Source organism: Halichoerus grypus, chromosome 6 (genome assembly GCF_964656455.1).
Source record: "Halichoerus grypus chromosome 6, mHalGry1.hap1.1, whole genome shotgun sequence".
NCBI classification, from domain to species: Eukaryota; Metazoa; Chordata; class Mammalia; order Carnivora; family Phocidae; genus Halichoerus; species Halichoerus grypus.
Genome location: NC_135717.1, coordinates 90,439,217 through 90,462,001, shown reverse-complemented (window position 1 = coordinate 90,462,001; position 22,785 = coordinate 90,439,217). Strand labels below are relative to the sequence as shown.

Below are 22,785 nucleotides of genomic sequence, written 5' to 3'. Positions count from 1 at the left end.
AGGATTGCCAGCAAACACCAGAAGCTAGAGAAGGCAAGCAAGGATTCTACCCTGCAGATTACAGAGGGAGCGTGGCAGGAAGAGAACAATCATGCTTTTTCATCTTTTTTGTATGGGTATATACAAGTATTTGACTACAATATCAAAACCCCAGCGATTGCCACCTTCCCAAATAAGATGCCCAATTAGCTTGATTTCAGGCTTTTACCCTCCAGAGCCATGATAATAAATTTCTGTTGTTTCAAGCCACCCAGTTTGAGGTAGAAACCAAGGAAACCAATGTACTCCTCTTTTCTCATTATTTCCATATTTGGGGCCCCGTCTATACTGGATCATAATCTACACTGAAATGTCTCACACACATATAAACAGCTTTGTGTGTGTGTGTGTGTGTGTGAGAGAGAGAGAGAGAGAGATATGTTTTTCTCTTCTGTATAGGATCACACTGAGCTCTGAAATAGCAAGCATCTCTAATGGGCACTGAGTATCACATATATAACAGCAGCTCCATCAGGCTATGATCTAGCCTGTGCTTTAAACACCTCCTATCTCCTGATGTGGCCCTTCCAATTTCTGGAAAATCTGGACCCTCACTAAACTCTGCCTTATACCAGGCCAAAATCCATCTTTCCATAACTTCTAAAAGCTGGGTCCCAGTCCTCCTACCCTGGGATCATAGAGAACAATCATGCTTTTTCATCCTTTTTGTATGGGTGTATACAAGTATCTGAATACAGTATCAAAACCCCAGCGATTGCCATCTTCCCAAATAAGATGCCCAATTTCTTTTCGATCCCTCTTCACAGGAAGTTTTCCATGACCCTCATTCTATGCTGGGACATTCTTCCACATATGCTCCAATGCCATTACCATGGTCCCATACCCTCTTATGTCACCCCCTCTGCTCCTTCATTCTCAGACTGCCCCCATCGGGTGGATTAAGAGAAAGGTCCACTTTCCAAATCACTCCCTAGCTGTCCTCTCAGCACCCAGGAAGGGGAATATGAAATTTACCAAGAACTTCAGTGCAGAACTCGAGCAGCGGTCGTTAAGTCATGACCCCACTGATGTTCCCAGGGCATCATCATGGGACCATCAGCAGAGCAGGTAAACACACACACACACAAAAACATGCAATGTACCTGAGGTGGGGGTGCCCCTGGCACCCTTCCTTTTCATTCCAACAAGGATTTACTGTGGGCCTATCATGTATGGGCCCCTGGGCTTGCTTTCATTGTTCTCTTTCATGTTTATTTCATGTCTGCCACCCCCTATAGTTTTTCTCTAAATACCCTGTCTCTCTATTGTCCTTACTTCTTCTATATTGTCCTTACTTTGCTTGTCAATAAAAAAATACAGCTCAACATGTAAATCTCATTCAGGGACTCTAGAAATACATCTGTGCCCCCAAAGATTACACATAGCTTATATATAATATCTTACATACAGAGCAATTACAGAGTGGAGAACAGGGCTGTGTATAGAATCTAGAGTCAAGAAGTGCTTCAGAATTTTGCCACTTCCTCAATGTATGCCCTTGGTCTAGTCACTTAACTTCCGAGTGTCAGGTTTTCATCCCTTAAAAGGTGATAAGGTACCTCCCCTAGTTCCCTCTTAAGACAATTGCAAAAGGAATCTGTGAACTAGTAACCTCACATGACTTATTAATTTTTATTCATTTGTTCATTCAACAAAATGCATATCAAGTATCTACCTGGTAAAATATGCTAAGAGACCCATTCAAGGATTCCAATTTCCCAGCATTTAAGAGTTGGCTAATTGATCAGTGACTATCCGGCACAGACATTAAAGAATAAATAACGAATGTTAGGAATCAAAGACAAATGAGTAATAGAAACTCAGAAACATGAGCAAATATTTAGTATTTGGCCTCTATGTCATGTATCAGAATTTCACCCAGACATGAAAAAAGTCCCCTAATGTTTCTTTTAATGCAAAATATAGATTTATTAAAAAACTGAATTTTATACATGTTGTTTACAAGTATCTACTGATGCCCCTGTACCTGACAACTGACCCCATCCACAAGCACTTCCTAGGCACTTATATGTGCTAGCCTCTACGCCCATAAATTCCTCTGAGCAAACTAGGTCTGGAGAAGGCCATTATAGGATTTTAGAATCAGGTGGCTTATATTTTTAAAAATCTCACACAGTAAAATTTTACAAACACTAGTATACACCACATACAAAACTATGCTTACAAGCTTTTTCTTTTTTTCCCTAGAAGCCCAGCCATGAAGAGGCAAAGAAAACACTTTATGTTTAAATGTACACTGATTTTCTTTAAAATAATACACATATACCAAAATGGACCGTCAGAGGTTCCTATACCACTGGGAGGCCAGAAAACATGGTAGCTTCTCTCTCCTACTGAGCTCTCTATTTTGCATTCAACAAAGGATGGCAAGAGGGTGGATGAGGACTGCAGGGTAGGGTGGGTGGGTGGGTGGGTGCGAGGTGGTAAACCTTCTGAAATTTTTGCTTGGTGGGGGGCGCTAAATTTAAATTTGCTCCCTGAATGAGATGGCAAGTTAATCAGTTTTTACCCTAGAAGTGGTTTAATTCTCAGGGCTAGTTTAAGGAACTGTAAATGAATTTATGTTTTAAATCCATTACATCTTACCCCCAATACACATCTATATTCTTATGCTTTCCCCAGTGCTGAACTTTCAACTGTAGCATACCTTTTCATAAATTAAATGTTTTTCCTATGAAAGGCAAGATCTTATTTTTAAAAACCCCCCAAACAAGAAAACCAGGCTGGATCACCACAGGGGTCTAGATGTGCCATCTGGATCAATACTTCTTGAGTGTACAAAGATTTGCAGCCCAAGATGAAGGACTCAGTGTGACTTGTGACAATCTTTAGAAAAAGAAATGTACACTGTCATTTACTCTACTATTTGACTCCTATTTAAATTTTTAAAAATGGTTTTTTAAAAGTCTTAGATGTTAATTTGCTACCAATCACAGCATTTCTTTTAGAGCTTTGGTTTCCTTCAGTCATAACAAGTTTCCCACTGTTTATTTTTTCCCCTTCGTTTTATTTTTTTTAATGGCTTCCCTTATATTTTCTTTTATTTCTCTGCTTCATCTTATAGTTTCTGAATTACTCTGATCTTATTGGGTTGAATTTCAAATATCCCCTCCCCTGGTTCCTACTTTTTTCATTTTTGATTTCCTATACATTACAAAATTCCAGCCAAGTTCAAAACTCATTTTGCATTCCTTCAAGGTCTGCTTTTCTCAAGCCCCATATTTTTGTGTTCGTACTCTACCCACAGATCTTCATCAGCAATTCAAACCTGATGACATTATGATTGCATCTTTAGTGCTTTTCTACTCCAACCTTATTTATCATGCCTGCATTATTTCCAAAGATAAGGTCTAGAATAACTTCAGAGCGGAGCTTGTTAGCTGTTGCGTGTGTATGAACAGTCCACCGCTACTGAAAGATAAAGGCACTTTTCTACATTCTGGCATTATTCTTAATGTGCGCATTTGCGGGGCTGAAATCCCTTAGCAGAAGATGGACCTGCTTTAGACTTCTCTTTTCTATAAGCATGTTTCCCTTTCTATCTTACTTCCTATCACCTTGTTCTTGGATTGTTTGATGAAAAAATATGGCTCTCGTTTCTCTTTCCTGATTATATTCCCTTCGAATTGCTTATTCCTACCTCCACTCCTTCTTTATTTGCATTTCTCTCACCACATGGCCAGTAATGTGAAAGTCAGATCCAAAAAGCCAAGGCAGAAAGTTTTCTTTAGTCCTTTCTTAGCCCTAGAGCCGCACAAACTGTTCATATGTCACACCACTGCTTAGGTCGTCCAAACAATGCCTCAAATACATAATCTCCTTGTCAATGGTATAAATTATCTATCTTTTTGTTCAACTAAAGTAAAATTTTGCTCTCAAGATAACATGTCCAAACTCTACAAGATCATGGCACATCTGGAAAGATGAGTCTAGGTCTTCAGCATTTACTTTGCCTGTTTTTACTTTTCCTTATCTCTTTCTCATTCATCCATCCATCCATTCATTCATTTGTGTATATCAAGATATTTTCTTAGGCTCTCTTAGATACCAGGCATAGCAGTAATCACAGAGAAATATAAATAAGTTAGATATAGTCCTTGGCTCAGGAAGGTTCATAATTTTGCAAAAGATTCAACAGCTAAAACAATGGATGATGATACCATATGACAAATGCTACTGATATTTACAACTGTCCTAGGAGCACGATGGTATGAACAATTAATTAATTCTGCCTCTAGAGGATCATGGAGAGATTTGACAAAGGATGAAAATTATATTTAAATCTTTAAAAACAGCTAAGAGGAGAAGAGAAAGCTATAACAGACAGAGGAAATGATGTAACAAAGACAGAGTATCTGGAATGTTTCCAAATATCAATAATGACCATGTAGAATTGCAGCAAAAAATCCTTTTTAACTGATGTTCCCATTTTCCCGCAGAAAAGTACCTACCTTAGAGAGTCACTGTGAAGGTTAAATGTAAATATACATAAAGTCCTAAAAATAGTATCTATCACATAGTAAATGTTCAAGAAATGTTATTGTCTATTACTACTGCTGTACTGTAGATTATCTTATATATATTTCATCTCTTTGAAATGTTTTCTTTCTTTTTTTCCTCCTTGTTCCTGGCTTGGTTCTGGATCATTATGGCTGTTGAGGAAGTGATCTCCAGTTAAATATTTTATTCTGATACACATCTAAAGAGCTAAGATGGCTGCTATATTATCCAGAGTATAAGAATTAGAAGATATGACAAATAACCATAGCTGAGAAGTGTGGCATAAAAAAATTAACTGGGCCACATCTAATGGTGATTCTCAACTAATCATTCTTTCGAAACTTTTATTTTTTAAGACAGAGCCAAAAGTTGGCAAAACAAGTTCCTATTTAAGATTCACTAAACAGGAGCGCCTCGGTGGCTCAGTCGTTAAGCGTCTGCCTTCGGCTCAGGTCATGATCCCAGGGTCCTGGGATCGAGCCCCGCATCAGGCTTCCTGCTCAGTGGGAAGCCTGCTTCTCCCTCTCCCACTCCCCCTGCTTGTGTTCCCTCTCTTGCTATGTATCTCTCTGTCAAATAAATAAATAAAATCTTTAAAAAAAATTAAGGGCGCCTGGGTGGCTCAGTTGGTTAAGCAACTGCCTTCGGCTCAGGTCATGATCCTGGAGTCCCGGGATCGAGTCCCACATCGGGCTCCCTGCTCGGCAGGGAGTCTGCTTCTCCCTCTGACCCTCCTCCCTCTCACTCCCTCTCATGCTCTCTGTCTCTCGTTCTCTCTCTCGCAAATAAATAAAATCTTAAAAAAAAAAAAAAAAAAAAAAAAAAAAATTAAAAAAAAAAAAAAATTAAAAAAAAGATTCACTAAACAATCATACTAACATATTAATAAGCTTTGAGATCAGTACAGAATGGAATCCAACTCAATATATTCTATCTCCTGCAGCTACACCAAATGGTTCTGAAAAGTGACAGTCTGAATAACGCCTTGTAATAGTCTAGAAAAAAAAGATTCAATTCAATTATGTTTCCTTCCTGACTGAGGTAGGATAGCATAGGAAGGTATGCTGATATTTTTTAATAACTTGCAATGTACTTACTTTACACTTTATAATGCAGCTATAATAATCAGATTAATTGATTCAATTAAAGTCATAAATTATGCAAAAATGAACAAGAATCCAAGTCTTCTAGCTCCCATGACCTATGGCTCCTTCCCCTAAAACATTCCGAAAGATTCCTAAACAAAATTAAACCAAAAGTAAGCTAGTAAACATTTAGTTGACCAAAAATGTGAACACCTAGGTTAACTTTTTATTTACAATGATGTATGATATCAGACTAATATAGTTACATATCTCTAGCTTACTCTCCAGAGAATTTTTCTGTAATAATCTAAATGGCTATCAATATAACAAGATAACAATTACGAATATAATGATAAAACACCTTTCCTTTTGAGATTTTCATGCTACATTAATGAGAAAACAAAAGCCACAAAGACACAACAGAATAAGTGTACCAGATTTACCCTCCCGCTACAAACAACCATACAGCTGAACAAAATACAAAAGGCAACTATTTTCAGGCACTGGAAAACTGGCAGCTCAAGATACAGACCCCAAGATAATCCAGATATATAAATTAGCAGATAAGGACTTTTAATCAACTACTATAAATATGTTCAAGGACTTACAAGAAAACATGATCTCTATGAGAGAAAATATGTTGAACATCAGCAGAGAAATGAAAATCCCTAAAAAAGAATCAAATGGAAATTCTAAAACTAAAAATGTACAATAAAATAAATTTCACTAGATGGGCTTAAGAGCAAATTTGAGATGGAAAATAAGGGTCAATAAACTTGAAGATCCGTGTAAATGAACCAATCAGAAGAACAGAGAGAGGAGAAAGATTAAAATTAAAATGAACAGGGGGTGCCTGGGTGGCACAGTCGGTTGAGCATCAGACCCTTGGTTTCAACTCAAGTCATGAGATCAAGCCCCGCACCAGGGTCCGTGCTCAGGGAGAAATCTGTTTGAGACTCTCTCTCTCTCTCTCTCTCCCCCCCTCTGCTCCCTCCCACTCATGCTCTCTCTAAAATCAATAAATAAATCTTTAAAAAAATAAACAGGACCTCAGTAACCTGTGGGACAATATCTAACACTCATGTACTTACAGTCCTAGAAGGGAAAGAGAGATAAAATGGGGTAGAAAACATTTGTGAAAAAATAATTATAAAATGTCCAAAACTGGGTGGAAAACATCAACCTACAAATCCAAATTTAGCAAACTAAAAGCAGCATAAGTACAAAGAAAACCATATTTAGGCACATCACGGTCAAATTAGTGAAAAATAAAGAGAAAATACAGATTGACCATAGCCACAGTAAGATGAAACAGTACTTACAGGAAAACAAGAAAAAGCCAAATTCCAAGAAATGGAATGACATGTTTAAAGTACTGAAATAAGAGTAAAACTGTAACCTAGAACACCATATTCAGCAAACAATCCTTGAAACATGAGTGTAAAATGAAGACATTTTCAGATGAACAAAATCTAAGAGAATTAGTCACCAGCAGACCTACAAGAAGGAATAAAGAAGGAAATGATGTATGTGTGAGAAAATATAAAAGACTAGTTTTACTTAGTTTTCTTTTAATTTCCTTAAAAGACAAATGACTGTTAAAACAAAAATCACATCATATTGAAGAGTTTATAAATAGGTGGAAGAAGAACACTAAAATAATTCAAAGGACTAAAGAGGGTGTAAACGCAACTGTTGTTAAGGTTCTTACATTCATGACACATGAAGTGTAAACAGAATAATATTAAATCTATGTAAACTGTGGTAAGTTAAAGATGCATATTATAATTGAGCAAGTGCTTGAAAAGTACAAAGAGGCTGTAGATAAAAAGCCAACAGAAAAAAATAAAATGAAGTGCTATCAAATATTTAATGAACCCAAAAGGTAGCAGGAAAAAAACAAAACAAAAAATGGATCAGAACAAATAGGAAACTAACTTCAAGATGACTGACTTAACTCCTATCATATCAAAAATTGTGTGAAATGAAAATGAACAAAACATTCTAATTAAAAAGTACAGATTCTCACAATGGATTAAAAAAAAAGCCTACAAGAAATGGCTTTAAATATATAATCAAAGATGGGTTATAGATTTCACACATATATATTTTTTTTCATAAAAAAAGATAGAAAAAAGATATGCCATGCAAATGGTAAGAAACACACAAGAAAGCTGGTGTGGTTAGATTAATACCAGACAATGTCTACACAGAAAGTAGACATTCAGATAGGACTAGTACCATAGATAAAAAGGGACATGTCATAATGAATGCACTAAATCAACGATAAACATAACAATCCTAAAAGTGTATATACTTAATATGAAGGCTCCAAAATACATTTAGAAAAAACTGACAAAACTAAAGGGATAAGTAGACAAATCTACAATCATATTTGGAGACTTTAACACCCCTGTCCTCTTGGTAATAAATAGAATAAGTAGACCAAAACAAAATAAAACAAAACCAGATCTGAAAAATATGATCAACCAACTTGACCTACTTGATATTAACAGAATACTACCACTAACATCTGCAAATACATGACATTCTTTTCAAGTGCACCTGAAGCGTATTTATACTTAAATATACCATAAAAATGGCCTATAAATTTCTTCAATTTCAAAAGACAAAAGATTTTTACAGTGGATATTCCCGGAGCATAAAAGAATTTTAAATTCTAAGTCAATAACAATAAGATATCCAGAAAAGCACAGAATACTGGGAAATTAAACATTCTGTCGATTTCTCTTTATGTCTGTTACTATTTGCTTTATGTATTTAGGTGTGCCAGTGTAAAGGTTTATTCTAAATAATACTCTAAAAACGTTCTAAATATTAAGAGACATCACAAGGGAAATTAGAAGTATTTTTAACTCAATGACAATGAAAAAACAGCAAAGCAAAAAATTGGCTCTTTGAAAAGATTAATAAAATTGCAGAACTCTAGCAAAACTCTTCTACCAAAAAAAAAAAAAAAAAAAAGGAAAAGAAAGAAAGAAAGAAACAACAGGAAAGAAAACAAAAATGACAACACCAGAAGTAAAAAAGGAGGTATAACTACAGACCCTATAGACATCAGAATATTATGAACTTTATATCAGTAAGTTTGGCAACTCAGTATATTTGTACAATGGAATACCCCTAAGCAAACTCCTTATACACAGAACAACATGAATAGATCTCACAGCTATTATCTTGGGGGTGGAGGGAGAACAAGCACAAAAGAGTACATACTGTGTAACTATACGATGTTCTAAAACTGGCAAAGTCAATCTACGGTGATAAAATCAGAGCACTGATTGCAGCTAGGGCAGAAGTAAAAAGAGTGGAACTGAAAGCAAAGGGGCACAAAGGATATTTTGGGGATGATGAAAAATACAAATTGTAAGTCATCACATTGGACACTTAACACCTCAATGTGTATAAATTTACCTCAATGCAGTTGATTTTTTTTTTTTTTTTAAAGATTTTATTTATTTGATAGAGAGAGAATGAGAGAGAGAGTACAGGAGAGGGGGGAGGGTCAGAGGGAGAAGCAGACTCCCTGCCGAGCAGGGAGCACGATGCGGGACTCGATCCTGGGACTCCAGGATCATGACCTGAGCCGAAGGCAGTCGCTTAACCAACTGAGCCACCCAGGCGCCCCAATGCAGTTGATTTTTAAGGGAAAAAAAATCAATTAAAAATGCCAAAGTAGAGCTGTAACTTATATAAATGTAAATTTAGTCGAAAATTTTTAAAAATTCTTCAAAACATACCTCATTTCTATTATATACCTTCTTAAGAGAATAGGAACCAGAAACTATGGGCCAGGAAGTATGCTGGATGCTTTCACTTATTATACCTTGCAAAGACTGTGTATGTCTTTAACTCATTATAAGGTCAAGCACAGTGCCCCAGGAGACAGCTGTGTTACAGCTGAGAAAGCAATACTCCTGGAGCCAGAAGACCTGGGTCCAAATAATGACTCTTTGTGGTCTATCAGCTTTGTGACCTTAGACAAGTCACTTTTTAAGTTTCTTCATCAACCACAGGGTTGATGTGCAGATTAAGGAATATTATTTTAAAGCATCTGGTAAAGCACACCACAAATACAAGTTTTATTACCCATAGTAAGTACTCAACAGACACTGCTTAAGTGAAGAAATGAAGGAGATAAGGAACAACATGGACAGGGATCCAAGCAGACAGGAAGAGACAGGGGAGAGCATGTACCTACTCACATTTTTTTTTCTGTGGGTGGGTGGGGCGGAGGGTAGAAGAGGGACTTCCTGGAATGATGACCTAAATACCACGTTCCTATCATGAGCAGCAGGTGCAGTGAGGAGGACAGGGTTGGCTGACCTCCCAGAATGAATATACTTTCATTGCGACCTAGATCACAGCACTCTAGGCTAACAATCCCTTGTCCCGGCAAGGAGCATGAAAAGGGAGTTACCTGTGTACTTAGGACTCAGGGGGCTTCACCCAGGCTCATAAGAGCTGCAGTGAGGCTTCTATTATTGTGGACCTTTGAAATGCCAACATAACAGATGACCCACTGTTTAACGTGTTCCATCCCTCACCTTAGATTTTCAGAGACTGTGCTCGAAATGAGACAACCAGAGCAGAGATCATCTGGATACAGGGGCAATGAGCACAGCAGTAGCTTCATGAATGCCTAGCAGGCTGATTTTCAGTAGAGCCCCAGGGAATGAAGCTAGGTCTGACAGGACTCAAAAAGTACACGAGTCTCAAAATCTAGAGGGGGACTACAATAGAGGCCCAGATTGAAGACCTGAGAAGTTAGGTATCTTCACCCACGTACAGAGCCACTAGTAGGGCACCTCGAAACTCAGTACTCGATCACACGATAGTGGGACATGTCATCTGACAGGGGTTTCAACAGAATGTTACGTGGGCACACAGAAGAGATACTGAACCAAGTGGCGAGGGAGGAAGCAGCATTGGGGAAATACTCTTGAAAGAAGGGACACCTGTGCTGAAGCCAAAGATGTGAAGGAATTACTTGGGCAAAAGGCATTCCAGGCAGGGGGCACAGCACGTAGGAAGCCTTGAAAGGTTTGGAGGGTACCATCAGCAGAGAACTACGAGGAATTTCATAGAGCTGGAGCATATGGTGTGAAGGGGAAATGAGGAGCCTGTGGAGGCACAGGCAGGGTCTTAAGAAGGACCTTTTCTTAAAATCAGGCTGAAGGAATTTACATTTTACCTTGACGATGAAAGGAAGCCACTGAAGGATTTTTTGTTGTTGTTTTTTGAGTGGGCAGGCCACGTGAGGCTTGTGGTGACCCTGACTGACAGTGATGTGAGAGTGGGGGCAGCGGGTGGAGAGTGCAGCTTCTGGTGAAGACCTTGTGTGTGTGTTGTTTCTTATTTATGGAAGTGAATTATATTTCCCTCACATCTTGCTGAAAAGAAGGCTGCTCCCCTCCGTCACCTCTCTCATTTGCCCTACACCTTCACATTTAAAAGAATCCTTTGGTTGCAAGATTACATAAAGCTCACCAGCTTCTGAGGTGCCCTGCTGGCAAATATGAGCTCAAGTGGACAGGTGCACAGGTATCTTCCTTTGTCTCCAGCTGGGTCCAGAGGCACCGTAAGCCACCGAAGGATTTTAAGCAAGCAGGACCAAAACCCAATTAGCATTTTTAAGAGACCATTCTGGCAATTGTGTGGGAAACAGACTGGAAGGGGACAAAAGCGGAGGCAGGGGAGAGCAGTGAGGAGACTGAAGTGATGCGTGTGGGGTACAGCAATGGCCAGAGAAGGGAGCACGCAGGGTACAGAGATGATGTGTTAGATACAGTGAAGAGGTAGAGTTCTCCAGACTCATTCGCTGGTTTAGGGGAAGATGAGGAAAAGAAGGAATCAAGCCTGACTCCCAGGTTTCAAGCTTGGATGTATGAATGGACAGGCCTGCTGTTCAAGGAGATGAAGAATAAGTCAACCTGCATTTCAAAGCATAAAAAGCAATGATACTGCGCCACATTTAAAAGAAAAATTAACACAAACAAAAGCACAGGCTGCCTGAACCAGTATAGATACACATCTCTGAGAAAAATCAAACACTTAAATTCACAGGGAGAAATAAGTCAGAGTTAAAGAAATTCCTGTCTAACATATGTTGATGAATGAATAATCAAAGAGTAACAAGAAGGCAATTCACTAACAAGAGAGCCATCTACTGTCTTACAAGGATAGTGCAGCGATGAAATGCCACAAAAAACGTGCAAGAAAGCCAAGTTTGTGACCACTTCACACTGTACACGTATTCACAAAATATCTGAGTCCTCCCACCCAAATTTCCAAGTGGTTAGCATGTTTTAGCTAATAGCCAAATATTTTAGCTTACTTATTTCTCCTAAAAACATCAATTCAATAGATACCGTCATTTGAATATAGAACACTTACCTGCCATCATTGCTATCATACTGGCTTTATAGACATTAGTAAGAGATCCAAGTTCTCCTGTTGCTAAGATGGTTTTGAGATGAGCCTCCCCACAGGCCTTGCGAAACTGACGAATCTCATCATACAGGGCTGGGGGAGGAAGGAATTGAAGCAGTTACAAAGCAGGCAAGTGATAACATAACTTGGCAGCCATGTGCAGCTGGTAGAACCCATCTCGGATTTAGGAAACATAAAACATTTGTCACTTTCTAAAAATCACCCCAATTTAATATCGCCTAGAGCATTCTGTTGCCATTCACATCCCGTTATAAGAAATGCTTAGTTTGCTACCGTGGAACTTTCTAAGCCCCTGCCCAAGGTCCAGAGCCACGCAGCTTTTTAAATATCGTTCTAATGACATGCAAATTACAAATAATTTCTACCTCTCCCATATGTTACAAGAAAAAAGACATTTATCTATCATATATGGGGGTGTCCCACTTTGCAAACTAAAAAAAAAAAAATCCTCAGGTCCTTATTAATTCTTCCATTCACACATAATAAGTTCTCTTGTTAGAATCTAAAGCAGGCCTTTCCTGAGAGCTCTGCTAATGACAATAAAGACATAACCACCTGCCCCACTATCCGCCAGGGCATGTGTCTAAATATCTGACCAAAAAGCATCGAGCCTAGCCAGGTATGCTGGATGTATGTGCACAAAGCCAGTTGTAGAGAGACTCGCAGGTGCAGTCTTGAATCTATTAACCCCTGAACCCAGTACCAAATCTGGCTTTTGAGGGCTCCACATTGCACCCTGAAAGCAGCTTGATTAAAAATATACATACACCAGGGATGCCTGGGTGGCTCAGTCGGTTAAGCGTCTGCCTTTGGCTCAGGTCATGATCCCAGGGTCCTGGGATCGAGTCCCACATCGGGCTCCTTGCTGAGCAAGGAGCCTGCTTCTCCCTCTGCCTGCCTCTCTCTCCCTCTGTCTCTCTCTCTCTGATAAATAAATAAAATCTTTTAAAAAAAAAAAATATACATACACCAAAGAAAAACACAAAACTATACTCAACCACAAAAAAAGAATCAAGGGGGAAAACATTTCATATTCAAACAAAACTGACAGACTTTTAGTAAACAAAATCAGTTTAATGAGTATGAAATTTTTGAAAAATTACTTAACATAGTCTTCTGTCATGATACCAGTGGATTTTGGCTTTGACCCTGCATCAGGTCAGCTGCACTCATTCCTTGAACTTGGGCTATTACCACACTAAAAGGACTATCAGGGCTTTTTTGTTCCTCCGTATATGTGTATATTTTGTCGGATATAAGCACATGGACGAAATTGAGCAGGAAAGAAACATTCATAATTAAGGGTTAGGGTTAGGGTAAGCAGTTTTTAATGTGGACATGAGACTTCCCTAATTCACAGGTTTATTAAAGTACATGTAAAATACTAAAAATTAGTCACAAGTCAGCAAACTCAGTCAAAACCATGAAAATTATAACAAGGTGAAGAAAACCTGGCTTCCCAATCCTAGAAAACCTGAACTTAATTTGAAGCTCAAAGTGAAAACTGAACACAAATAAAAGCAAATATTCTATTACAGGATGCTTGGCAAATTTTAGTGTTTGTCACTGTCAAGAGATGGCACCCACAGAAGGTTTTTCAAGAAAGGACTGAGTATTTTCACAAATCCCTAGTAATCAGTGGTTTGGAGCATTAGAGATGATCTCAGATGCCACACTGACTACCTCACCCTGCCCATCCTCCCCAAATCGTGAGAAGTCATCTCACCCAACATCCAATATGAAAACGTGTGAGGATGGTATAGACAGCAAAGACTAAGTGGCAATAAAAATTTATATTCTTTTAACTCAGGGAACAAATCTTGGATGGAATGACATTTTTCGAGTTACTGAATCTAAAAACAGAAAGTTGTTCGCTAAGAACTGGTGACAAGGAAATCTCTTGATCTGAAAATTCAAGAATGCTAACCCAGAGTTAACCTGAGACTTAATTAATGATTTTTCTTCCACAGTACAGCGCTGCGATCAAAAGCAGGCTCGAGAGTCAGACAAATGTGGATTTAAAACCCAACTCCATCCCTTCCTGCATGACCTTGGGCAAGTTATTCTCTCAGCCTCAGTCCCCTCCTTGAAGTGTCAATAATAATACTTTATTGGGTTATTATGAGGATTAAAGGGAAGATATATACAAAATACTCTACACGTTGTCTGGCTGATTGTAAGCACTCAGAAAGTTTAACCATGACTCTTAAGCTCAGAATTCTAGGAAAATGAGTTTCAATTAAGTGTTGTGTGATAAAAGCCAAATCTTATTCGTGGCCTGACCCAACTCCTTGTACTGGACCAAAATCTTGTTATATGGTTTACTGCTTACAACCAGTGAGTCATCAGATAAGGCTTGAAAATGTTTTATTACAACATTTGTGGAGGTGAAGTCTGATCTGTACAAAATTCTTAAAACAGTGATCCTGATCATATTTATGAACAAAACCATCAGCCCTTTTCTAAAAGGTATCACCTTTTGATACCCAGTCAATTTCTTCATCTACCATTAAAATTAACCAGGAAAAAAAAAAAAGATGTATTTTATGACTCAATCATCAGCCACCAAGTGATGCTCTGTAATCCATGATCCAAACTGGTCACTCGGAGGGTAACTGGATTTAAACAAATACATAACCCAGTGCCTTCTCATTCTCTACCTGCCAACTCCTCAAATCATTTTACTGACCTATTCCACCACATAACAGGGTCCAGTTTTTCTCAGCAAGTACCTTAATCTTTAGAGTTCCACCCTGGAAAGTTGTTTGTCATTTTCTTTCCTGTTACTATTCTGCCCAGAGTATACCAGAACAATTCAATCAAAAAGTATATACCGAACCTGTCCTTTGTATAATGTGACCTGGACTCCATCAAGCAAATGCTTCTACCTGGGCCTCTGAATCTTCCTGAGTGATGCTAAGATGACAATGCAGTCAGGATGTTCATTAGTATTACTACTGTGGGATCACCGATGGCAGCAGATCCAACAGCGCCATGACCCAGGGGCCACCAGCCGGTGGTGGCAGCACCAGGAGTGGCCTCATAACCACTCTTCCCGTGGCACATCCGGCCGTGTTCTCTGCGCCCCAGTCTTTCATGGTCCTGCTTGTTTTCCAAGCCTGGTTCTCCAGGCTTCTTACTGACTCGGTGAGCTACTCTATGTCCGCCCAATAGACACCTTTTCCGTTTAACTTAATCTGAATTGGTTTCATTAGTTTCCAACTCAGAATTTTAGTACAACAAATACTTACTGAGAAGTGTGGTATAAGTGTGGGACAATAGAGCGTGGGTGCCCCACTCCCTGGGTTCATACTCCAGTTCCAAAACTCATTTGTTATTTGATTTGGGCAATTACCTCAAACTTTGCCTCTGTCTCCTTTTCAATAAAATGGGGATAATAGAGGTACGCACACCTCAAGGAGTTATTTTAAGCATTAAATAGGCTAATATGTATAAAGTGCTAAGGACAGTTTCTGGGACATAGGTTAATGCTCAGGGAAGGTCAGCTACTTGTTTTCCTGTTTCTGGCCTTGGGGTGGTGCTGTTACAGTTACTGCTGAGTGTTTATTAGGTTCTGACAGAGAGGGACTTGTAAAAGCAGGGGATACTGTGACCTACATTTCCTTCTTTTTTTTTTTTTAATTTTTTTATTATGTTATGTTAATCACCACACATTACATCATTAGTTTTTGCTGTAGTGTTCCATGATTCATTGTTTGTGTATAACACCCAGTGCTCCATGCAGAACATGCCCTCTTTGGTACCCATCACCAGGCTAACCCATCCCCCCATCCCCCTCCCCTCTAGAACCCTCAGTTTGTTTCTCAGAGTCCATAGTCTCTCATGGTTCGTCTCCCCCTCCAATTCCCCCCCCTTCATTTTCCTCCTCCTACTATCTTCTTCTTTTTTTAACATGTAACGTATGATTTGTTTCAGAGGTACACGTCTGTGATTCATCAGTCTTACACAATTCACAGTGCTCACCATAGCACATACCCTCCCCAATGTCTATCACCCAGCCACCCCATCCCTCCCACCCCCTTCCACTCCAGCAACCCTGTTTCTTTCCTGAGATTAAGAATTCCTCATATCAGTGAGATTATATGATATGTGTCTTTCTCTGATTGACTTATTTCGCTCAGCATAATACCCTCTAGTGACCTACGTTTCTTAAAGAACATAAACACAACCTCTCTAGGGCCTAGAAAGCAGGCTGGGGGAAAAATGTTTACTATATCACAAACATTTTTTAACTTGGAGCCCATGCTCCCAGACTTCTAGGATAAGAGTTTTGCTACTTGCTAGTTATGCAAATTTATAGGAATCATTAAAATTTCCTATGCCTGATCACTTAGAGAGCCGCAGTTTGCTCACATATTTTTGTGAAGATTAGATAAAATAATACATATGGCTAGAACAGAACAAGGCAGTTAGTAGGCATTTAATCATTCAATACTAGATTTCCAAACTTTTCCTTATATACTTCCAGAAATGCAAAAGTAACTTTGAAAAACAAAACGGAGCAGGCACTGTCTTAATACTCATGAAGGCATAATCAGAATTCACAAATTTAACATGTAAGGAAAATAGACCACTTTACTCCAACACAAACCATGGAAGCCACAAATAAGCATTATTAGTGTCCAGGTAGTTTTAAGCACCCTGGCATCACAGTGATAGATGACATATGCAAATCCAAGTGGCTTGATGGCTGAAATGTAACCTACACAATCTCGAATCATAATGTCCTTTAACATACTCAACTGTCACTTTCCTTTCAATATAGATGAGTAAAACAATGGAAAAACGAATGGGTGGATTTTCCTCCACATCAGCAGGAAAGGAAGCAGCAGGATGTGGATTTATATAATTGCTCCCGGAATACACATGTGAAGGAAATTACAGTGGAATTAACAAGTTCAATAGATCCTCTTTCCAAAAAACTCTTCATGAGGAGCAGCTACTCAAAAGAATGAGAAACCCCCTAAGTCTTCAAAGCATCTTCCTTCAACAATGCTCAGTGTTTTCTTCACATCAGTTAAGTATCCCTGTGGGGTAGCTGGCAAATTACCTCCACATTTCATACGCGAAAAGTGAAATGTGGACAGATGAATGACTTGCCTAAAATTTCTCACACTTTTCTCCCTCTGTCTCACCACATACATACATGCAGGCAGGTACACACGTGCTGTCATTAAAATACATTCTCAAGGAAATAAACTGAAGAACTTAATGAATAGACTAATCAAAACCTAGAACCTAAAGGGATGTCAACTCCCATTTAGTTCAAATTACTAACATTACAGATGAGCATCACAACCCTAGAACCTGATTTTCATTCTTCTAGGGAAAACAAAGTTGAGGAAATTGAAAAGTTCCAGAATAATTCAGAAACATAAAATACTTAATTTTGTATGATTCAATACACTAAAAAAAATCTATAAATTGCTCTATGAGCCTTCTGGATGGGATGAGAACAGCACATTATGTTGTAGTGACATTCACTTGTCTGAATCAGGACTTTTCTGCACTTGTTTGCCCACTAATTAGCTGTGTCACTTGGGAAAGTTACTGAACCTCTCCAAGCATCATTTTTCTACTCAAGATTGGATAAAAGATCTTTACTTTTGGAGCTCAAAGACATCTCAAATGTAAAAGTAATTATTTAAATGATTATGAAGGTAATCGATTAACTGTTTTTCTCTTGGATTCACCTTTAATAAGAAGCAGTTATAAAAATGAAGATAAACTATGATTTGCTCTAAAACATTATACTTTACAATTAAGACCAAACAGCTTCTTGTTATTGGTTTAGAAAGACAATTTGGAACTCTACTCCGTGGGCGCTCCCAGCCAGAGAGAGGTGGGGGAGCAGAGGTACTCTCATTTGCATGCTGCTGTGAAGGAGGAGGTAAACTTGGGACTGGCACTGTCACTGGGGCCTTGGGAAACTCTGGGCTCACATGCTGCCAGATCAGGGTCGGGGGGTGGACATCCTCATCAGTGAGGGCTGGGAGTTCTGGAGGACTTGGCAAGCTCCACCAGCCTGAGTGTGCAGTACTGGACCAGGGAGACAGGCCGCGTGTCCAGGAGACTGTTACATACAAGGCAACTGATCAAGTAAATAAATATACTGAGGATGATGGGAACAAGATTTCTCGTGACAAGAAAGAGGGGCATCAATATAGGAAGAGAAAGGGCAAGAATAACCATATGATGTTGGCTTGTGGGGAAGTCATCAGTGTGAACTCATGGTTTCTGATAGAGATAGATAATAGATAAATAGATATAAATGCATGTGTGTTTATACATGCTCATCGTGTATATGTGAACATTCATGTGTTTCCTAGATCTGTCCACTGAGAAAGCCGAAAAACCACAGCCTTGCAGCAAGGAGCACACTGAGCACCCAAATCTTGGTTTCTAAATACCAGTCTTCAATAAAAGGAAGCAGAGCTCCTTGGGAAAATGGCTGATTCCAGAGCTCAGGGAGAAAAAGTTAAAGATAAGCCTGAAATATCTTTGATAAGAATTCAAGGAAGTTCTCAACGAGTAATAAGAACATGTCAAAAGGACAGAAGAACCATCCGAAGCAGCTCCCACTAGCCAAATCTGGGATAATCTGAGTACCAAAATAACAATGACAGTAATGGGATTATAACCAATTGAGTAAAATAGAACTCCACGAGTTCTTACAAAGAGAGGGGAAGAAAGTGGGGGAGGAGAAGGTAATGCTAACTAATAAGTATAGAAGAAATGGAAGAATTAGAAAATCACCATTTGACAACTATCAGAGTAACAACAGAAGAATTATGAATGAATGCTAAAACTAGTGAATAAAAGTTAGATGAGGAACAGGATATTAACATAGTCTCAAAATATCTCCATTCATATACTATATTAATTACTTATTAAAACACAAAATACTTATTAATTTTATAATGGAGAAACTTGCCAGACAGCATCTTAGCCATTTAAAAATTAACATCATCAATAATGGGACAAATCAACATCTTATGACTCCTGAAATAATGCACTGAGGTGAACTGAGCAAAACTTCTGTGGTATTTCTCCCCAAAATATATAACTTGAATCTAATCATGAGAAAAACATCAAACAAACCCAAATGAAGCATATTTTACAAAATGGTAGGCACTATTCTTCAAACTCAAGGAAAGATTGAGGACTGTTTCAGATTGAAGAAGACTAAGGAGACATGTAACAATTGATCCTGAAACTAATAAAAAACATTATTGAGACAATCTGCCAAATGAACAAAGTCTACGGATTTAACAGTAGTATGCTATCAATGTTAATTTCCTGATTTTGAAGGTGTACTGTGGCTTGGTACAAGTGTTCTTGTTTTTAGAAAATACACACTGAAATATTTATGAGTAATGGATCGACAGGTCTGCCACTTAATCTCAAATAATTAAAACAACAATTACACATCCATAATTTTATATATATGCACATGCACACACACACGTATACATACTCACAGACAATGAAAAGGCAAAAGGTAAATGGGGCAGAATTTAATAATTGTGGAATATCAGTAAAGAGTAAAAGTTGTGTGTATGATTTTTGCAACTTTTCTGTAAGTTTAAAATTATTCAAAAATAAATGTTAAAAAGACACTTTTCACATACACTGCTGTAATTTATTTAACATCTAGATATTATTCTTACAGAAGGGCTTTAGAGATTATCAGTCATCCTGTTTTTTAGACAAAAAAAATGTGATTATATATGGTACATATTATTTGGTAACCTGCTTTCCCCCCCCAAAATATCACAGACATCTTTCCATATTAAAAAATATAGGTCTGTAGCACAATTTTTAATGGCTGCACAATCTCCCACTGCATGGTTATAAATAATTTATTCAATCATTTTTCTATTATTGGATACTTAAGGTTTCAGATATTTTGCTATTACGAATAATACTTCAGTAAACATCCTACGGTTACATCTTTGCATACATCATGACCTCATTCCCCGGAGCCTTTATTAATTTTTCTGCTCCCATACTCACACGTAATCCACGTTCATTGTTAAAAATTCAAACATTACAGAAACTAAAAATTCCCCCATTTAAAAAAAAGAAAGAATAATTCTTGCACGTAACAGAAAAATAATAATCTGGAAGGCCATTATAAAAGATGACTGACAAACGAAAATGGAATTCAAACACCACGACTGCAAATTAGTCAGAATAATGAAAAATATAACAAAACACATACACCAGAGAAGTGGCTGGCACCGTGATGTCACATTAAAAACCTGATAATAAATGTTTTGACTTATAATGAGGTTTTCAGGGGTAGCAAAAGTGGGTGTACTAGAAACCCAGGATATATTACATTGTAGATGCGTAATCAATATAGTAGCATGACCAGCAGAGGAGTTGTCTCCTATCTGTCCCCTCACATCCCTCCTACTAGTGCCACACTGAGGAGGAGAAATGGAGGTCGTAGCCTGACCTTCTGCTCGTCATTCCCAGCTGAAAAACAAGTGAGGCTGTGCTGATGGAGTGTGTTCACTGACAGGAATCAGAGAACCTAGCCACAATGGGAAAGGCCTGTGTGATGAGAATGTAGATCCAAGGAGCAGAGGGGGTGACACTGCATCTGTTTTAAACAGCATCCCAAACAGTTGACAACTGGCTCTACCTTCTGCCTCCCTGTGTCAGCAGGAACTTGCATCTCTAGTGTTTTACTTTTCCCTATTCAAAATTATCTTATTTCTCTCCAGCTTCCACCTATAAGGAAAGTAGATTCTTAATTTTGAGGCTCCTGGCAATCAGTTAGGTTTTCTGGAAAAGCACTGCTATAGACAAAGAAAACTATGTGATTAGTAAAGCTTTCATGAATACAAATTATGATTTAAGTAAAAATCCAAGTGTTTAAAGACCATGTTTCCTATCTAAAAGTCATAAAGTAGATTTCCTTTTATACTTAATGCTATTCAAAGACACTTAAAAAATAATTGTTAATGAATATATCTAAGCAATTATTTTTTGAGTACCAGAAAGATGTTCAACACTGCAAAAGAATGGCCTGAAAATAACTCTTAAGATAATTATATGTACAGTAAAACACTTAATATAAATTGTATAGCAACCTTTGAAACTTAAAAAGTCACAAAATGTTCAAGAACAGTTTTCATCCACCAAGGTAACTAATTAATCTTGTAAGACTAAAACAGAGATGAGCTAAAACACCTGGTAGTAAAATAACCTACAAGAGATAAAACACACACATTTTGGTCAATAGTATTTGAAGTTTTAAAGAATCGTAGCCTAAAAACAAAAACCATAAAAGCCTATAGCTGCCATAAGTAACTCCAGAATTTTTCTGTTATAAACAACCCCCCAAACAGAGAAAACACAGATTATAGATTATGTGATTCCTCCCCAAACAGTGTCTATAGATTTAAAGATTGCTTTTCTCATAAGATATTATGATTAACAGCTCTACAAAAGAAAGAAAAATTCCAGTTTCTTTTAAGAGATGTTCCTTCTACCATCCTTCCTGTGCAAAAACAAGCAAATAAGAACAACAAATTGTTGCCCGGATGCAAGATTTTTAGGATCCACTTCATAAGACACAGTGACAGACACTGTGGCATTGGCCCAAATATTTCATTCTCTCACCCTAAAACTCTTGATAGTGTGAGGCATGTACTCCACAAACCAAGTTTAGGAGAGCAAGTCAGGGCTGAGGAACTGAAGAGGATAAAATAGGGCTCTGGATACAGGACACAAACAATATTTCCAAGTGCGACACTGAACACACTATGCTGAAAAATGTCACGGAAGAAGCACCTTTGGGGTTGTGTCTGATGGTGCTCCAGTAGGGAATGGGTTTCCAATAACTAGTAAACTCAGCTCTAGGTCCTGAGCTCAAAGAACTGGAAGATTCTTGAAAGAGGCAGAATCTGATACCATTTCCAAGTCACTGGTAATATATTAAGGTAAATATATGCAGCAGAGAGAGGTCATAAAAAAAGTAAAAAATGAACACCTCTGTATTTACAGAGCATGGAATGCATTTAATTTTCAAAACCTGTTCAATAAGATTTATGAGATGATGAACCCCTTCTGGTGAATGCTTTCTTCAAAGAATTGTTTAAAGAAATGCAACTTAGATGTCAACTTTAATATCATCATGAAAAAATACTGTATTACAGGTCCTTATCAAGGAAATAATACTCCCAGACAATGAAAACGCCAAATATATAAGTCACAGGCCATTATAGCTCTAAAGGACTGTAGAAATCATTAAGTTTTATCCTCTCATTGGTAGCTTATTTAAATGGAGGCAGAAAGAAGTGAAGTGTTTGCCCAAGGACTAGGTATAAATTAGCAAAATTACAAAGACTAAAATCCAAGTCTTTGAGAGTTCTACTTCATTTACTCAATACACGTACTATCATGGTTACTTCCCTTGATAACATACTATCAGCACCAGAAGGAGAAGGAAAGAGAAGAAACCGCAGCTGGTATGGAGGGATTCATCTGGGACGATCGATTTACATACGTTATCTAACTGAATCCCCATTATAAAGTGTATGCCATTATTCTTATTTCACAGAGAAGGAACGGAAGACACACAGAAGTAACTTGCCTAAGAGAAAACAGCTACTAATGGTAGCGCCCGGAT

The 22,785-nt window shown here is 38.1% G+C and overlaps 1 protein-coding gene across 1 annotated transcript in view; it reads right to left on the bottom strand.

The window, feature by feature from the left end:
- DERA (deoxyribose-phosphate aldolase) overlaps nt 1-22,785 on the bottom strand; it is a 120,311-nt gene that overhangs the window by 34,620 nt on the left and 62,906 nt on the right. Inside the window, exon 6 of the mRNA XM_078075663.1 lies at nt 12,063-12,191. Coding sequence (XP_077931789.1) covers nt 12,063-12,191 — 129 coding nt within the window. The remainder of the gene's footprint in view (nt 1-12,062; nt 12,192-22,785) is intronic.